At 34.2% G+C, this 20496-nt stretch overlaps 2 protein-coding genes across 2 annotated transcripts; one reads left to right on the plus strand and one right to left on the minus strand.

Moving 5' to 3' along the window:
- The first annotated feature begins 1803 nt into the window (after window positions 1-1803).
- LOC109019229 lies at window positions 1804-6454 on the plus strand. Its single transcript, XM_019001479.2, has 4 exons — window positions 1804-2214; window positions 2528-2610; window positions 5672-5727; window positions 5833-6454. The coding sequence occupies exons 1-4, from the start codon at window positions 2043-2045 to the stop codon at window positions 5909-5911; spliced, it is 390 nt and encodes a 129-aa protein (XP_018857024.1). The 5' UTR covers window positions 1804-2042; the 3' UTR covers window positions 5912-6454.
- Window positions 6455-10487: 4033 nt separating this feature from the next.
- Window positions 10488-12194, minus strand: LOC108980211 (U-box domain-containing protein 21-like). The gene has a single exon (XM_018951068.2). It carries the CDS (start codon window positions 12061-12063, stop codon window positions 10741-10743), a length of 1323 nt encoding a protein of 440 aa, XP_018806613.1. The 5' UTR covers window positions 12064-12194; the 3' UTR covers window positions 10488-10740.
- Between the last annotated feature and the right edge of the window lie 8302 nt (window positions 12195-20496).

Genomic DNA, 20496 nt, shown 5'->3' on the forward strand with positions numbered 1-20496 from the left:
CTTTTATAAATTTCTTCCACATTAATATTCTGTCTGCAATTTATAAGATTGAATTCCAGGTGAACATCTCTCTCTCTCTCTCTCTCTCTCTCTCTCTCTCTCTCTCTATATATATATATATATATATGTACATGCAGGACCTGTACGTACGTGTGATCAGTACTTAGTTTGATCTGTATTAATTTAATTTTGCAAAAAAGATCATTTATAGTGCATATATACCTATTGATGACGTTTTCATTCTAGCTCTATGAACGCATGCATGCATATATATATATATATATATATATATATATATACACACACGCATATATATATATATATATATATCAATCAATATCATCATATGAAGTAGTTGCATATGTAGAGTACGGCTGGTTTGGTGACCAAAGCCGCACCTTATAAATTAAGGATAAATGCAAAGAATAGTTCAAATGGCAATAGTCTCTTTTCGTCCTTAATATATCTATATCTAGAGCGGCCGGGCGGCAGGCCGGCCGGCCTAGTACTTCAAAGTATATAATGATAACAAAAAGAGTAAAAACCAATATAATCCATCATCATGTATACGACCTTAAGACTTATAATATTGTTACAAAAATTCTTATTCAAAGCTATCCCATTTCATTCCTAGCATGTGAAAGTAAAAAGATTGAGAAATTACCTCTATGAGTACTTGAAGAACCCATCTCCATTGTGCACTCTAAGGTAGCTAGCTGTTGGCAATGGTACTGTTTAGAGGAAAATTTTCTTTCCAATCCTAGCAAGCAATATGATAGAATTTAGAATAATTTTTTTCATCAGCTACTATTCACTAACTACCCCACATCTCACACTCTACGTAAAAAAAAGAAAAATAAACTGTTAGGTGTGGGGTGGAGGGGGAGGGGGAGATATTGACTGATGTATAGCAAAACCATAAAATTTAATGTACTAAGTCTATTATATTTTGGGTGAGAGAAGGGGGTCATAATTTTTTTTATATTTTTTGCCTATCCCATTATGAGCCCAAGACTAATATAAGATCTATGCTAGTTCACAATAAATAATACAACATCTATATCTTAGTACATTGGAGAGGTGAAATCAGAATATATACACATCATGAACACATTAACCAAAAATAAGAATTGAAAAAAAAATGGTGATTGGTTAAATGCAAATTGCAATTGAGAGTATTTATGGTGTAGCATGAAGGAAAAAAAAAAAAAAAAAAAAACTCTTTTATTTTCATAAGTAAAAGATGAGCAATCAACTGAGGAAGTTGTTTAAATATAAATGAATTGGCTAAATCATTCTTAGCAAACAACAAGAGTTTGAACATAACTACTTTGATAAGCAATAATAATTAAATGATGTAAATTAAATTCTAATTTGTTAAATAATCATAAAGTTCATGTACGTGCTATATATATATATATATATCCAATTATCCAAGCAAAAAAATTAACAAGCGAAACATTTCAATCTTCAAGTAGAAAAGAGAAAAATACAAAACTAAATCTATGAAGAAAAAGAGAGAGTTAGTATATGTTTATCAATTTTTTTTTAAAAAAAAATTACTTGAATTCAATCATTGGAAAATTTTCTGTTTTCAAGGAAATTTACATTAAATTATTTACATATATTTTTGTGAAAAATTAAAACACACAAATCAAAACAACTTCCACTATTATTTTTTTAAAGAACTGTTACAAAAATTTATTCCATTCTTATTTTCACAAAACTTAATTCAATAATAGATCATGTCATAAAATAAATGTATGAAAAAAAAACAAAAAAGAAAAAAAACAAATTTACTCTGTTCGGTGGCACCGAAGTCATCTGTGGACCTGGCAGCGTCCCTTCCGAAAAATCAATCCTCGTAGTCGTGGAAAGCCACTCTCACACTGCCCAATACGTACTGAAATCTTTAGAATCTCTCTTTCGGTGGTTTTTCCTTGGGCATTAAGCCAAGCATCGTCAAGACAACCCAAAAGCAAGACCGAAGGACGAGGCTCATCAGCAGAATTAGAAGTATATCTAGAGAGAGAGGGAGAGAGATGGCGTTGCAGTGGATGATACTGACGTACATGGTGGCGGTAGAAGCAGCCATAGCTGTTTTATTGACCCTGCCTTTACCCAAGCTTGTAAAGGATCGTCTGGTCTCTTTGGTTTCGCTTATTCTGCAACCTTGCCTCTTCGTCGTCCCCTTCGCAGGCTTCCAGCTCCTGGGTAACTTTTCCTTTGGCTTTCTTTTTTCTTTTCGTTCTGGGGTTTTCTTTTCTATCCTTTGCTGAGAAAAATGTTGGGAAAATGAATAAGAATATCGGATCTTATAATGGGTTTTCGAGTGTTGTAGCTATGCACAAGTTAAATAGAGGATTATCTCTTGTTTGCTTACGAAGCTTTTGGAGAATCGACTTTGTTTCTATTTCCCTTTTTGTTCTTTTGGGACTTTCTGGTTGCCCAAACGGGTCATTAGAAAAATAGCATTTAGAAATGGTTTCTGAAGCCTTGAATTATATGTTCTTTTGTTCGTTTGCAGATATATATTGGAAGAACGAGCATCGCTTGATGTGCACATCTAAGATCTGCACGGCTTCTGAGAGAGAACGCTATGACAAATCCGTAAGCTTTTCTTTATTTTTATTCGTTTTTTTCCCTTTCTAAAGTTGGAAATAGCATTTGTTAAATGGATTCCGTGTTTCTTTATTGCGGAAAAATGGGTAATCGGTAAAGGTTTTGACATTTCCTGTTTTTATATTTTAATCGTGCAAATTTCTTTTTTAAATCATTAGCATCTCAAACGTTGTGAAATTGGGTGACATAATTGTTAGCTATGTAACTTCAATTGTTGATAGAAATACATTACAAACTGAGTTTGGGTCTTTTGGGAGAGTAATTGATTAATTATTTAGATATTTTAACGAAACTGCTCCCCCACACACAAGAGAGGATGTTAGTTCTTCTGATGCGGGATTCTTTTGTCTGACTTATCAAAACTTGCTTGACCTATTACAATCAACTTGATAAAAATACTTTCACCAATTTTTCTGCATATTTCCTGTTCTGTTTTCCCTTCCACTAGGCACTAGTATGGCCAACTGAATCGAGGATCTAGAATGGGATTTTTATGGAGCGGTTCAGGTGAAGAATACATCTTTCATGTGGTAAATTGGGCTAAGGTGTGCTTTTGCAAATTCTGGGAGAGTTTTGTGAGTGCACAACCTGCTTTTGTTAATTTAGGCACTATTAGAGAATACCTTGGGCTCCTGTTGGGGCTGCCTCAAAAGCTATTCCAATATGGGACACGGTAATCGAGAAAATAGAACGGAGATTGACAGGTTGGAAGAGATTGTATCTGTCCAAGGGTGGCAGGATTACCTTAATTAAGAATATGTTGTCTAATCTACCTACTTACTTCCTGTCTCTATTCCCTATTCCTGCAAGTGTGGCGTCCCAGATTGAAAAACTTTAGCGTGATTTCTTGTGGAGTGGAGTGGAAGATGAATTCAAATTTCATCTAGTCAGTTGGGACAAGGTATGCTTCCCAATCTCCTCTGGCGGGTTGGGTATTATAAATATGAGAGTTTTTAATCGGGCATTACTTGAAAAATGGTTGTGGAGATATAATCTAGAACCAGAAGCACTATAGAAGTTTGGTGATTGAGTGCAAATAAATAGGTGTTTTTTCTTTTTTCTTTTTTTTTTTTTTTTTTGTTGTTGGGGGGGGGGGGGGTAGAAGAGAGGTGGGTGGGGCTCATGGAATGAGAGTTTGGAAGCACATTAGATGACGATGAGGGGTCTTTACTCGACAAACAAGATTCGTTCTGAGTGAGGGCACTAGGATTAAATTTTGGAGCGACATATGGTATGGAAATAGTGCTCTAAAGGAAATATTTCCTTCTGTGTTCCGGGTGGCATGTGAAAAAGACGTTTCAGTGGCTGATCTCATGGTGTTATTGGGGGGACAAGTCCAATGGAACATCAATTTTAGTAGGGCGGCCAAAGATTGGGAAGTGGGCGACTTTGAAGATTTTTTCAGCCTACTGTATTCCATAAAACCGAGCAACCAACGAGCTGATGTGTCGTGGATACATGTAGGTAAAGGTAAATTCTTGGTTTGCTCTTTCTATAAGTCCCTCACACACTCACCGAATAATCAGTTTCCATGGAGAAGGATTTGACATTATAAGACGTCTCTTAAAGCGGCATTTTTCACGTGGACAGCTTCCCTGGGTAAGATCCTGACAATAGATAACTTGAGGAAACGCAGGGTGATTATAGTGGATTGGTGTTGCATGTGTAAGAAAGCTGGGAAGACGGTGGATCATCTATTACTACACTGTGAGACTGCTAGAGTGTTATGGAATGAAGTGTTCAGCAGATTAGAGGTAGCTTGGGTTATGCCCGCTACAGAGGCTGCACTATTGGCAAGCTGTACAAATTTGAGAGGCATTCAACAATTCAAAGCTGTGTGGAAGATGGTCCCGATATGTATTTTGTGGTGCCTATGGTAGGAGCGCAATGAACGGACGTTCGAAGACAAGGAGCGCACAATAGAGGAATTAAGAGCTTTGTTTACTAGAACTCTATGTACATGGGCCATAGCTGTAGATTTTAATGGCCTTGACTTTCTTGACTTTCTTGTCTCTATTGCTTCAACATAGATAGGGTGTACCTTTGTATATCATCTTGTGTACTCAGGCTATGCCTATCATTATTCAATAAAAATTTTTACTTACCAAAAAAAAAAAAATATTAGGGAAGTGGCTCTATCCTTATCAACATGAAAGGAAGCCATTGGGGAAAACTGTAACAGAATCCAAGTTTAGATGTGCTTCGAATGAGTGGCATTCTAATCAGTATTATGGGCCTATGGCATAAGGTTGTGAAAAAATCTCAGAAGGGACTGGGGCTTTTTCTAGTCACACTAGATTCAAGGGAGATGGCTCTAGGAAATTTTTGCACGAATTATGGTTTGGAGACAAGGTGCTCCCAAAGGTGTAAAATATTGCAAGCATGAAGCAGGCTTCAGTGGTCGGCTTATTGGAATTTTCCAGTGGCTCCCCAGCAAATGATTAATAGTTATAAATAGACTATAGTGCAGCTATAATCTGATTGCATCTGCTGATGTACAAAAGTTCTCTCTCTCTCTTCTAGAACATACCCTACTAGTTCAAGTTGGGATAGAGATCTAATGAAGTCTTATGAGGCATAGGCAAGTTTTCCAGTGTCCAGCCTGTGTTAGTCATGATAGATATCGCCTGTGCCTTGGAACACGGCCATACATGCTGACATATTTGTTATATCTAATTTTTGAAACTTGGGTTTCATAATTTAATATCTAATTTTTAAAGCTGGGTTCTTAGAATGTAAGTTCTTTTGTGATTAACTTTAAAGCATTATATGTTTTTGAAAGAAATGTGTTCTTTCTTGCATGATTTTAAGATTATAGCATGTTTTCAAGGGAAAATGAACAACAAAATATACTTGCTTAATTTTGTTTTTCTGCCTTGTTATATCCTAATTTTTCAAGACTTGGCATTTCTTGTAATTGTCAGTGTCGTTTATGTCTGTGTTTTTACTCTTTTAACTAATAAGTTGACCAGCCCAGATTTATAGTTGCATGACTGATCTGTACATCTGTAGTCTTTTGGCATGCTTACCTTGGAGCCGTGTTGTGCAGATCTACAAAGCTCAAAGGAATGTCATTCTGTGTGCCGCATCAATCCTTCTGTATTGGTAATTTCCCCATAAATCCAATTTCCTTGTCATTTGGATGCTTTATTAGGGAGTCTGCATTTCATTGTTGCCAATGGTTTTAAATGTCTTTGAATATGGATTCAGGTCAGTGTACCGCATTTGTAAATATCACAAGGAGATTCAGAACTTGGAGGAAGATGAGAAGAAGTCCAAGGAACAGTAGCTTTCTTATCCGTGCCCTTCTATTAAATTAGTGGGAGATGACAGATTATGTTACTCAACTATATTAGTGGAAGACGACAGATTATGTTACTCGACGATGTATGGACAGCCGAAATTGCTTCTACCTTTTGCTATTGTGCTAGGAACTTCATGTATGTCCAATGCAGTCACTACTTGTGGATGTGTGTGTGTGCTTTTTGTAGCTCTAAGCTGCTCCTTATTTTAATTCCATAGAAAACCACTAGTCCACCCTCTTGAGCTTTGGGGATGTTTGTTTAAGCCATATACTATTGGAAAAAGTTTGAAGCCTTGGGTATGATTGATGCCCTAGAAAATGTTTTCCAGTGCTAGAGAGGAAGATGCATCATGGACTGACACATGGGATTTCACAATTCTCTTCCTCGACCAAGATAGGCTTTTGAGTTTTGAGTTGGTCGAGGATTTGAAATGGCCTTGAGCTGGGTTTAGTAATCTCATCATCCATATCGAAGCTTGACTTGATATTGGCAAATTGGAGGGTGAGTCTTGACCTCCACTCTGACTATTCTTTCCTCTGTGTTTGGCACAAGATTCATGCACATTTCATGGAGCGGCCAAATTCTATGAAATCATGATACGTAACTACAACCAAAACGCTTTGCTTTACTTTAAGAGCAGTGTTGCTCTTGATAAAGAGATCCTAAATTATTCTTGAAGAAATAAGAAACCCTTTATTTAGGGGTGTAGAACCGGATAGAGATCCGGATACCTTGCCATAACCGGATTTGTATCTAGGTTTTAAAAGTGGAGTGATAATCGGATGTGAACCCAGATATCCGAGTTGTAACTGGATATTCGGGTTTATTACATTTTTTTTAATTTAAAACTTTTAAAAATGTTTTTATAGAGATTTAAAAAAAAAAAAAAATCGGATATCATGTTTAATATCCAGATTTTTTTTAAAAAAATATTTTAAACACTTTTTATTTTTTTAAAAAAAGAAAAATCTTTTTAACAAACTAATTTTTTTTTTTTATAGGCCTTTATGTTTATTATTATTTTTATATAAAATAAATAATGATACATCAACACACAATACATAATACATGCATACTACATATTACATTATTGTTTACCGTTAAAAAAATTCGATTTATCATTATGAGGTCCAGCTCTAGCTCTGCACGCAGATACACAAGCGCGTTTCTGGCTAAAGCTCCTTATAGAATGTTCACACCCCACCGCACCATTTTTCGCCAGTAATTATGCATATATATTCTGATCAATATATCAAAACTGTCTTCCTAATCATACAAAATAAATAACTAAGATGATTTATTTATTTATTTTTTAAATAAATGGACCTGGTTACAGATTAACCGGGTTAAAACTTAGATCTGTAATCGGGTCCTGGCTGGTGGAATAATATTCTACTGTTCCGGGTCCAATTCGAACGGATAATCGTCCAGATTCACCCAGATTTCAGACTACACCGGAAATAAATTCAGTCCGGTTTTACACCCCTACTTTTATTAATTTACATTAATCTAACTAAATAGGCTTGGACTTGTAACATTCGTTACTCTTTTGGTTCGTGGAGTTTTTTTCTTCATTTGGGTTCGAGAAAGAGTAATATTTTAGCTATAAATAGATCTTATAAAAGTAATTTTATAAACTGAGGTGGCTTGATGTGATACGTTAAATTGTAAAACTATTTTTATTATAAAGTAAATCTAACGTATCATATAAAATCATATTAATTCATAAATTTATTTTTATAAGATTTTTTATAATTGTAGCTCTTCTCGCTAGAAAATATCGTCTTCTTCTCACAAGAACTGATCATTTATACATTGAAATCGATGGTGGATCTAACTAGGAAAAGTTGCAAAATCTGTGACATTGACAATGTCCCAAAGAGCCATATTCTCCCACAAATTTTCAATTTTTTGGTAAAGTCCAAGCCCTTTGATTAAATTTATGAATTTTTTAGGTACGATTTTATCAACTAATAATAACGCACAGTGCCTTTACTGGTCTCTACATACAAATACGGAACATGCAGTGAAACTGTTGTAGAAACTATGAATATAATCACATCACTATTCATCCTTCTCATCCTGCCAGAGAGGGAAAATAAGGGTTGTAAGGGTAAATAACCCAGGTCCAAGCTCCCCAGACCCAGCCCACCAAAGGGCATCATTAGGAAATAAGTAAGAGAAAAGAAGGAAGAGACAAGGTATAGACATGCAAAAAAAAAAAAAAAAAACTAGTGTCAAGGGAAAGAGGGAAGTGACAAGAAAAAAAGAAAAAGAGAAAAAAATGGCAGACATGCAAAAATGGACGTCAAAGAGTGTTGGGTTTTGTGGTGTCTAGTTTATTATTTTGGTAGCCCGACTTGATGATCCGACCTAATAATGATTCATTATAATTTTTGAGTAGATTTTCAACGTTGCCTCCGGAAAAAATTTATTGGCACTATATTTTACTCAGGAAGTGGCAAGACAGAAAGTTTGCTCGATATGTGCTTGACTTTCAGCTCGAACGAAAATCAGATAGAAAGTTCGCTCGAGTTTTGCTTAACAATAGGCTCGAGTGAAGTCTAAGCAGAGAGTTTGCTCAAATAGGCGCTCGAGCGAAAACTAGACAGAGATTTTGCTCGATACGCGCTCGACACTCTACTCGAGCGAATATTGTAGAAAAGAAAAAATTAGGATTTCTGCCATGTAACCGTATAAACATGCTTATTTTGTACAGTATGGCTGTTTTGAACAATGAAAAATTACCTCAAAGTGTATCTTGTGATTCCTCAACATAATAAAATCATCTACAGCTCTGTGAATGTAGGCACGTTGCCGAACTATATAAATTTGTGTTGTGTGATTGATTGTTTGATTATTTTTTGTTTACTTTTATTTTATTGTCATCGTTTTCTCAACAAAGAGACATAAAGCCAAGTTCTTCACCTACCACTGACAGAGACTCAATAAAAGGGTTAAGATTGGCTAAAAGAGGGGATCTCTTCTGGGCAACTTCATGAGAGAGCTTCTTCAACCTCCAGACAGAAAACTTCAGCTTTATTATTTTCTAGGTAAAGGGGTTCATCGCCCTCATTTATACAATGAGCTATGAGAGACTATAAAATACTCTTATTATACTGAATTTGCTTTCCAAGCGACCCTTAGACGTAGGCCCCATGATAAATCACATAAATCTACGTGTCTCTGTCTCTTGGACGTAGGCCCCATGATAAATCACATAAATCTATGTACCTCTCTCTCTCTCTCTCTCTCTCTCTCTCTATTTACATTTATTGCATTTATTTTCCATTCACTGATATAGATGTCCATACAGACACCGTACTACCGCTCCAGACCACCTCTGTGGGCTTTAGACCGTTTCATCGAGACCTGGACCACCAACAGAAGACACCGATGGAGGCCTGACCGCCCCCTTCCAAGCCAGAGACGATTCTTTCCCCATTCCGATCTGTAGAGAGATTTACGCCCTTAACAAGGGGGAAAGAAAAATGAATCATTCTCAATCAGTGAGTTTAGCCTAGGAAGTATACAATAATCAGTAAGAAATCAGGAATAACATTTGACCTTAAGTGATGTTTATACCATACTAACTACAATCTTACCCGCTCCCATTATATTAATGCAGCGTTGCCCATCAACCCTAGAATAACCTCTTGTTTAAAAAATACTAATTTAAAGTTTAATTTGTAGTGTCATGTTAGCATAGTGAGATGGGAGTGTGAGGAGAGTATAGTTTTGAGAGTTTTTCTTATTGCGCTAATGAGTTTTTGAACATTGACTTACACTATGTTAGATACTTATAAGGGAAAGAATATCTTAATTATAGTATAAATAGTAGTAATATATATTATTTTCTCAGAATTTTGGAGGATTCAACCATATTCTCTTGTGAAAAGAACATTAGTGCACATATTCTAGATAATGATCAAGAACAGAACTCTAATAAATATAAACCATCTTGCACAAATGGTGGTAGTCCTTCTTCATTGGCCTTTTACCTTTGATGTGAAGGAGGGCTTGTGATGATAGTGACTATCTCAAGACATGATGAATGGAAAATGAAAGATCCACCACCATATGACATGACAGATACATCAGAATGGAGTTTGGAACTCAATTAAGTAATGTCTGATCTGAGATAATAGCTTAATCACAATCAAATTAAAACAAACACACCTAATTAAAATGAGCAGCTGCATTTGAGTTAAAATCAAGTGATGTTCATGTCATCTTCAGAAAGGGCTCACATTCAATGCATGTCCCAGACTTCCTCTTCTAGCCATGTTAAAAACTCAAAATCAATCAGTGGTTTATCACTTTCAAAATTATCATAACCATCATGTTGGTGTGAAATTTTTTGCAGGAAATTATTGCATTTACCTTTTGTGGAATAAGCTTGGTTGGATTTCATTAATTAATGGATCAGATTATGCACATGATCTGACCAAAGAGTTTCTGTACTGACTGTTTGCATGTTCTTTCATTATCCAAAAGTACGATTGAAACAACTTGTTATAATTGTGGTTGTGAAATATATTTCTTAAGTTACTATGCAGCTAATGACCAACAGAGTGATAAAAACTTGAAATCTCTCAAGTCTGAAGCATATAATAGGCTGGAAAATTAAAGAACAAAACAAAACTTGCTCACAATTTACTGAATTGTGTGGAGAGAAACTAAACCTAACTGATGAGCTTGATCTTTCTGTATGAAAGTATTGCACCATTTTTGGTATATAGTCTACAACAAAACTATAAGTAATTACATACTCGAATCGACTCGAAAAATAAAGAATTTTCTCTTCACAACTTCAAAATGACCTTTTGAGATTCTTGAAATCTACAGATTCAATGCACTCCAACCCAGCCCTGTAAGGATTCAACAGTTTCAGAAGCTCAGTTGCTTTCTCCTTTGTCTTATCACCACAACCAACCTGTATGACTAACAAGAGCTTCTGAAAGGCTCCAACTTGAAGAGCCTCAACCAGAATTTTTCCTTCATCCCTTCTTCCATATTTGCAGAGCTCCGAAATTGTAGAAATGGAATACTCTGTCGCCAAGTCCGACACCCTCAAGATTTTCTTCACCATGACTGGTACGGTTAAGGCATTACTTTGAGCCTCTTCTCTCCCTTCTTTGCAGCTGCAAAGTCCACAGAGAACACCCAAAGCCCGCTCACATATGCTTTTCTCTGAGTCAACAAGAATCTCCAGAAGTAAAGAAACCAAACCCATCTTCACAAATGCTAATTTGATCTTCTCGCTGGACGAATAAGCAACAGAAACCATGTAGAAAATCACCATGATTGAAGCTTTTGTAATAGTTGGACAGATTTGCTTTTTGACGAATTCAACTAGCATTTCATTCACTCCCTCAAAGTCTGACAGCTTTTCCACAAGCTTTTGATCACAAGCAAGAAGCTCTTTCAAGGCTACTATGGAGTCTTGCTTTGGTGAAAGATCTTTGCTGCTCAAAAACCAGATCATGCAACCCAAAGAAGCTCGAGATCCTAAGGATTTCTGGGCTTCCACATCAAAAGGAAACATCCAATTCAGTGCAGACAATATCTCTTCCAACACTGCGACATTTCTCTCAACAGAATCATTTGAAAATGCATCGAATGCAGCAGCCAGTACAGCGGCTGCTCCATTTGCGACGATGCACCGCCTATTACGTTCACTCTCCGCGCCCCATTTCTGAATTTTCTGCACCAATTCTAAGCATCTGTACTGGTCAACATCTAGAGATGAAGCTGAAACATCAAAAAGAATCTCCGAAACCTCAATTGGCGTGACTGGAGTTCTCGGCGTCGGGATGCGTTCAACTCCATAATTTTGTTTCTCCACGCACCAATCTTGGATCATCTTCCTGAGTGTGTGGTTAGGAATCTGATCAAAACTCCTGAGCATGCTATTCGTGACAGGGCACGTAAAATTTCCAGCTTCAAGCCAGGTTTCGATACTTTCACGATCATAGGTAATCCCAGAAGACAATGTGACAGGATCTTTCATCAACTCAAGGGATATGGGGCATCGGAAATGATTCGGAATCACAAGCTCCATCTCCTGGTTGCCTGGGGGATTCTTTTTCCCCGCATGGCGGGCTATTCTTCTCTTCCTCCAACCTAAAATCATTACTACAAATATTAATCTGACAAAAACCAAGATCGAAGAAGAAGGGAATTAAAACAAGAGAATATATTCGTGTTGAGTTTCTTTTTTGTTCTTGAGAGAGTATGAGAGGGAGTTGAAGGGTTTTATAAGTTCTTCATAAAAATATACGTGTTGTAAAGAATATATATATATATATATATATATCTCTTTTGAGGGTTTTGAAATTTGTACACGGTACGTGTTCAAAGTTCGGACCTTTTCACATAGACAAGAATTCAAAAAGAAACGTTCAAATTTCAGAGAGAGGGAGAGGGAGAGAGAGAGAGAGGCTAAATTTGTTTACGATTAAGGAGTTTGAACGTTGACCGTTGAAGGTTTGAAAATAGAAATCCAACCGTCAAAGTGGGGGAAAGGTTTAATAGTTTGAAAGGATGATACGTACAGATATGCATGAGCTAGCTAGCAGCAAGAGGGGGGAGGGTTTGGATTTAAGAGCTTTGACCAGTTGACCAAGACTCCATAATCCAAGTCCAAACATGCATGCAGCTTATAGTTTACACATTTGTTTGATGAAAGTCGTATATAGCCATCATATATATATATATATATATATATATATAAAACTCGTTTTGGGTAATGTTCTTCGCATGACTGTGTCAAGGTAGGAAGCATTCTGCAGAATCAAAGTTGAAAATTGACTGTAACGTTAAGTTTGGGATGATCATAATTAGAGACGGGAAATACTTCATCTACCAAAAGAATTATAAAAAAAAGAAAAAAAAAAAGAGACGCGTTTAAAACTAATGTTATTTGATGTTTAACGTCAAGGATGATGCTAGAGGGACCGATGTCTCTACCGATAATCCAACCAATAAGTGCATTTCAGATTTTTTTTTTTTTGGCTTTTCTTTTATTCATTATTTTAACATCTTTAAATATTTTTTCCTTTTGTAGAACACAGTAGAATATCTTAAGCACAACTTATTGAGTTGCTCTACAATTTATCCAGTTTGAACAAATAATCCAGCAAGCCCCAATCGTCTCCTCTTTGGTGGTGAAGACTACGTAAAATAATCTAGAGTAACACTCAACACACCCACAGCCTAGATATTTTCTCAAGAGAGAACAAAAAAAGAGAGAAATTATATAAATATTATTTTTTGAATTATTAGAGAACCATTTGAGGGGGCTATATATCAATGTTTTGAATACCGTACCGGATGTTATACCGATTAAGGCACTGGAACGAAATATTTCGGTACCAGTACCGTTTCGAGATAGTCGATATATGAATAAATTATATATATAAATATAAATAAATTATATTCCAAAATAATAGTCTATATATGAATAAATTATATATAAATACATATATATATAAATTATAAATAGCCTAATCTGAATTGAAGGTCAAAAAAAAGCTTGTAGTTTGAAAAAATGAATAAATAAATAAATAAAGGCCAAAATAAAGGCCGGTACAGGCTGAAATATAGACTGATACGGCTGGGATTTGAGCCGATATGAAACACATATGATACTTGTACCGACCATTTGGCCGGTATGAAAAATTTCGACCATATCAGCCAGTACAGTATGAAATTAAAAGCACTGCTTTATATAACCCTCATTGTGCATCTCATACGCTGGCCTTAAAAGGCCAGCCTTTATTTGATGTAATAAAGTAGCCGTTGCCACTTTTATTCACAAGCATGTAATAAATGGCCATTAAGCCATGCGTTACATGTCGTGGCCCGTTACGGCATATGAAAGGTTTACACATGTGGGCACCCCTCCATCTTACATCTCTCACTCGTACAAAGTGGGCATGACCCCAAACCTGTATCTCTTTAATGTTCTCAATCTTGCTCATACAAGCAAATAGGTTGTGCAACTATCAAACACACCAACAAAAATAAATGGGGGAGCACAATACCAAATCTCTCTCAGAGAAGACCAACATAGCAACATCTATAAAGTGTCTTGTCATGTCTTAGGGTCATACGATCACATCAGATCAAGCATTTCTGAATCCTATTGAGTTCATAAAAAACTCAGAATAATGATTGACTACCTACAAATTATTTCGATGTGTTCACAACCTTAATCACTACTAATGTGTAGCATCATAGTTCGACGTCGGCAAACGCTATCGAAGATACAATGTCAAATAGTCTTTCATTTGCCCTCATATCATTCAACTTTGGTCGAACTATTTTCCAGTAATGTCTCTTTAGACCGTATCAATCATGATCATAGATAGCACGCCGAAATAGCAAATGTCACAACCTTCATCTTATGACAGTCAAAAGTAAATAAATGACACTTAATAAAATATGAGACTCACACAGTGAGAAAAAAGAGAACCTTTTACTCACTTACTCATTTGGTCGAATAAGAACATATAGTATGAAATTCATGCAACAGTGGATTTCTCTTCCTCAAAAGAGCATATGTCTAAAGCAACACCGTATATATCTTAGTTTAGCCACTCCTTAAGCGTCTAACCCGAATTCCGCCATTTGCTCTCCTCCAAGGCGTTAAAGAGGATCTCGCATATCAGATGCTACATGGATTGTGGGGTACCCATGCATGATACTCTTAATACAATAGACCTCATCTTAGCTCCCATGAAGGCGACATATCTTTGTGTCAACCAACTTATCCCATTGGACAAGTACCTAGGGACACAATGTCTCATCTCCACTCACTACTCAAGTGTTAGAGGCGATCGCTCGTGTGAGTGAGTCGATCTAAGTCTATTGACATAACTTGTGTGTGTATCGAGAAAATTATACGATAAAGACAAAAACTGAATAAAATCATATTTCATTAATAACTCAAAGGAAAGTTTACATCTTAATGTCAACTAAAACACAAATTACATTCACAATTTACGCAGTCCTAGATTTCTAACATGAGTCACAAAAACATTTTTTACTATAGGCTTTGTCAGGGGATCATCAACCATGCGACTCGTAGAAAGGTACTTCAGGACCTCTTCCTTTTGCTCTACTATGTCTCTGACGTAGTGATATTTGATATCTATGTGTTTGGTTCTTCCATAATACTTTAAGTCATTAGCATATGCAAGAGTTGTCATGCTATTGCAGGATATTATCACCGGATATGAAGTATTTGTGTCAATGTCTAAATGCTTGAGGAACCTCCGTAACCAAACGGCTTCTTGAACTGCTGCTAAACAATTTATGTATTTTGCATCCATGGTAGATAAGACTATAGAGGGTTGTTTCTTATTGCTCAATGTAATGGCACCATTGTTGAGTAGAAAGACATACCCAGTGGTTGATTTGCGCTCATTTAGGTCACTACCCTAATCAACATCAATGTAACCTCTCAGCTGCAAATCCGAACCTTAATAGTACAACACATAGTCTGCAGTTTTCTTGAGATATCTTTGAATTCTCTTGACTGCTTTTTAGTAAACCAGTCCAGGATTAGATTGTAATCTACTCACCAAGCCAACTCCATAGCATATGTCTGGCGGAGTACACATCATTGCGTACATCAGACAACCAACATTATTAGCATAAGGGACACGAGTCATATTTTTCATTTCTCTTTGCGTCTTAGGACACATCTCTTTGAACAAGCTCTCACCTCTCGCAGTGGGGGTGTCAATGGGTTTACATTCACTCATTTAGAAGCGCTCGAGAACTTTCTTTATGTAAGTTTGTTGGGACAAATAAAAAAGTTTTTTTGATCGATCTCTATAGATCTTAACTTCCAAAATGTATTTTGCCTCACTTATATCCTTCATCTCAAAGTTGTAATGATTAGATGAAAAAGTTGAAGATTTGAAATTGAAAAATATTTTGTATTTGAGTGATGTTTGGGAAAAAACTATTGAGAATATCTGAGAATAATTGAGAACAATTGTGTTGCCAAACGTGAGGGTGATAATATGTGACACGACCCGTTAGTCTAATACGATTATGACACGAAATTAGCAGTTATGAGTTTAATGTTAACGTGTTGACCCGTTAAGACACGATTCAATAACGGATCACTAATGGGTCAACCCGCTTAACCCGTTAGTGACCCATTAAATTTTTTACTCAAAATTACAATTATATTTTTTTTATCCTAAAAAAAAGATTCTCTAATCCTATTTCGTATTTTCTATCTCTCTCTCTCACCCTCACTCTCTCTCATTTCTCAGTTAAGTCAATTCTAACAAGTCATGACCGCCTTCCACACTTCTTTTGGATTGTAATTTTGGTGTTTTTATTGTTTGGATTGTAAGTTTTGACTTATGTAATTAGTTTTATATTTTTGGGATATATTGTGATTTTAATTTTTATGTGACATTATGTTAATTAGAACAAATTGATTATTTAGATCAATTCAACCAGGACCAGCTGTTTCATAAGGCAAGTCAGGTGGTTGCCTAAGGCCCCACAGTGAAAGAAGACCCAAAAAATGCTAAAATTTAATTATTAAAAAAATTAAAAAAAAATTGTCTAAACTAAACGATGTTAACCTTGAAAATTTAAAAAAGCCAATTCTTAACTCAACGATAAAAAAACAATAGACGTTAACAAACTTTATATAGACTCTGCAACTTCACTTAGAAAATCCGAAAGTCACAATAAAATCTCAAAAAAGACGTTTCAATCTTTCTGTCAAAAAAATCTCAGAACATTTCAAGAACTCTCTTTTTATACCTGAAATTTATAAATTTTATTTCATCTCTCTTGTCTCTAGGCTCCAGTCTACAGTTTCTAATCTCTAACTCTCTTGTATCTATCTTGCTCGTATTTGGCACTGGCAGACTCTCCTATCGTTGCATCGCACTTGCAGACGTTCAGCGGCATCTCTGTTGTGCTATGGTCAACGAAGGTAAAGCTAAAGCTAAAAAATTTTGTATACAGTAAAATTTTATGAGAATAAAACAACCACGTGATTTATCTTCTAGTCTCCAGAACATCCTTTATTTTTTTTTTCTTTTCTTTTTTTTCTTCTTCAAGACTTCAACCGACCATGTAGACTAGAGGTTTCACAATTGAATTCACATAATCACATGGCCCATAGGCCACGTATTCCTTGACTCTTTTGTCAAATTTTGTTTTTGTTTTTTTCAACTTCTATAATGTATAATTTATTTCTTGATTTTAAATATTAATATTAATATATTTTATTTTATTGTACATATTAACAATTTTATATAAAAGTAAAGCTCATTCGCTAAATCAAGTTCTATTGTTTTATGTTAATATTAACATAGTATTAACAAAACAACGCGTTTCATTACAGGAGGGTGAGCTCTCGCCGCGTAGAAAAAAAAAAAAAAAAAAAGTCCTTCGTCTCTTGGGCGCATTTTGGCTGGTGGGCAGGAAATGTACAGATAAAATAAGAAGTTCCTCTTTGGAACGGCACTTCCGAAGTTGTGAGATTAACGGCAGCCAATGCTTTGCTAACACATCAGACTCCTCATAGTTTACTACTCCTGCACCGCATCTGAAAGAAAGAAAGAAAGAAAGAGTATAACGTCTGGGGAATTTAGGTTGGACTTGTACTAACCTTGGACTTTAGTGAAGAACCTGAAATGAAATGCCTGCACTCTATTTTTTGCTAATTCGTTGGTAAGCTAGCCTTTTGGGTTTCAAAGCAAGGCAGAGAGACCGGCTGAGATGATGCCGGATTCACCAAGCTAAGTCGGAGGAGAGAGAGAGAGAGGGTGACGACAGGCAGTTGGAAACGCATTTTCAACTGTCTTTTTCTATTTTTTTTTTAAAACGGGTCGTTTTCACCCTGTTATTTTAATTGACAGCACTAATTTGGTCAAATTTATTTTTAAAATTTAGTCAAAATCACATATTTTTATATTTATCTATTTTATTTAAATTTAGGAAAATGTTGGAGCTCCCGCTGGAGCTCTAGTGTATTTTATATGTGTATTTTTTAATTTTTTTTTATTATAGATGTTTTTAATAATTTTTAATATTTTTAAAAAATAAAAAAATTCATAATATTATTAAATAATACTTTCTTAATCAAGAAGTAAAATAAAAAATATATTTTTAATATTTTTTATTTTACTTCATAATTAATGAAGTATTTTTTAATAATTTTTTTTTTACTTCTTAATTAAGAAAGTGTTTTTAATAATATTTTATATTTATTTTATATTTTAAAAATATTAAAAAATATTAAAAAAATTTATATAAAAAATAATTAAAAAAAAAACACAAACAAATACATGCTACAACCCCCAGCGGGAGCCCCCAGCGGGGGCTGTAGCACTATCCTTAAATTTAATCTTCACATTAGATTAATCATTTACTCTATATAAAATAATAAAATATTATTAAATTAATAATTTATTTATTTAATTTATTTATATCACATTTTATAATTTTACTAATTTAATATTAATAATAATTATATTCTAATTAAATTATTATTAAAAAAATCATATTTTCAATGGTCATTTAATATTAATAACCAAAAATTGAGATTAAACTTATCTAAAATTATATTTAAATTTCTTATTTACTAACTAAATATCTAATATTCTATCTAAATATTCACTAACCATATTTTTAATGGAGTGAGAAATTATTATTTTAACTTTTGGTGAATCAATTTGGTTCTTCAAATTTGGTCAATCACTATAGAAAATCTAAATTGTTTTAGAGATGTCATCCAATGTAGGGTCTTTTTAGTACAATTTATCTAAATTTTAGCCAATCTTTAACTTTGTCCAAGTCAATGCTAGTGCTCTTAAAGTTTAAAAATGTAATCCGTTAAACTTAACGGCTGTATTCGAATTGATTGATATTGTGTAATATATACTATTTGATACGATATCAATATAATTGTTTTTTTAATGTTAAACTGAGTTGAGTTAAGATGATAAAATATTGTTAAAATATATTTTTTTAATATTATTATTATTTTAAAATTTAAAAAAATTAAATTATTTATTATATTTTATGTTAGAATTTAAAAAAATTATAATGATGAATTAAGATGAATTTGATATCCTTAATTTTATATAATTACTAATAAAAAAATATTAACGTTGACACAATTCTACAACCAACCCACCTTAAAAATATCATAAAATGTAAAACGGCATTAATAATTAATAATTATTTTTTTCTGCCCATGGAAGAGTTGATCAGCCCTACAAAGCTGATTGTTGCCGAAGCACGTACATGTCCCGTTTGTGCATCTTTTATTTTTCATCATTTGTTTTTCTTGTAATGTGTTATTAGGTCAAACGTTTTGGATGTCGAAGTAATCTTAAATGATCTGTAAATAATAATAAAATAATAATAAATAATAATAAAAAAATAACAAATAATTTATGAATGTTTACGTATTTCATGTTATTTACCTATCAACATAACAATTAAATTTACCTATTTCATGTTATTTCACCTTAATTAGGCTCTACATGAATGTTTATGGCATGGCTTTTCTTCTTTCCTAGAAAAAAAAAATTCTTAATCCTCCCCAATCTAATAAGAATTACAAATGAGTTTTGCTACACAACTTCAACCACACTTCACACTCCACATTTTTTTTAAAATTTTTAAATATTTTTTTAAAATTTTTTTGAGTTTATTCTTTTTAAATTATTTTGAATTTTCTATTCATTATTCATATAATAAATATTTGATAAAAGAAAAAAATAATAAAAATTTTAAAAAAATATAGAATGTAGAGTGTGAAAAAATTGTGAAGATTTATTAATTTATTCAAAAAGTATTTGCAAGAAGAATAAAACTAGAAATGCACTCAGATTAGCATCAACACAAGAGTTCTTTTTACTTACATGCCAAGTATATGCGAACACGCCATTTACTATAAAGTTCACATTTTCAGAAATTGCGATACAATATTACAAAATGAGACTTTATTTTAGAAAAATGACTGTTCATACTATGAATATGACCTATCAAGAATAAAAGAGGATTTAGGAAGACATGTTCAACTCTGTTTTGTCAATAATAGTGTTGGTGATTGATACTTGGCCTAGCTTAGGAGTGCTACCTCCCCCTCGCCCCCAGTGTGTTTTGGCGGGGTACCCCATTCCAGTACCGGGGTGCGGGGGCGAACAAATGGGCCTTAGGCCCATAACATGTTTCTGGGCCCAAAATGGCCTAGAAGCCATTGAAATGGGCCCAAAACCAAGTTTTAGAACATTTTGAGTCCAGAAAAAAAAAAAAGAATTTACAAGAATAAAAATAATATACAAATTAAGAGAAAATGAAGTACTACTACCACCTAATACAAATTAAGAAAAAATAATTATAAAATTACAAACATTAAACATTGTATCAACATTACAAATAACTGAATCTCAGAATACAACTAAACTATGTGAGTTGTTTGACGTTTGGGACGGGTGGAAAGACATGTAATTAGTGTTGTCTACTATGAGATCATAAAATTTGAAACATTAAATTTTTAATAGGAAAATCA

This window comes from Juglans regia, chromosome 6 (genome assembly GCF_001411555.2).
Source record: "Juglans regia cultivar Chandler chromosome 6, Walnut 2.0, whole genome shotgun sequence".
Classification (NCBI taxonomy): Eukaryota; Viridiplantae; Streptophyta; class Magnoliopsida; order Fagales; family Juglandaceae; genus Juglans; species Juglans regia.

What these genes read in the sequence shown, in the direction of transcription:
- LOC109019229 (XM_019001479.2), top strand. Translation starts at nt 2,043, where the DNA reads ATGGCGTTGCAGTGGATGATACTGACGTACATGGTGGCGGTAGAAGCA. An exon ending in GAGAACGCTATGACAAATCC is followed by an intron (nt 2,611 to 5,671) that starts GTAAGCTTTTCT and finishes CGTGTTGTGCAG; the next exon opens with ATCTACAAAGCTCAAAGGAA. An exon ending in GCATCAATCCTTCTGTATTG is followed by an intron (nt 5,728 to 5,832) that starts GTAATTTCCCCA and finishes ATATGGATTCAG; the next exon opens with GTCAGTGTACCGCATTTGTA.
- LOC108980211 (XM_018951068.2), bottom strand. Translation starts at nt 12,063, where the DNA reads ATGATTTTAGGTTGGAGGAAGAGAAGAATAGCCCGCCATGCGGGGAAA.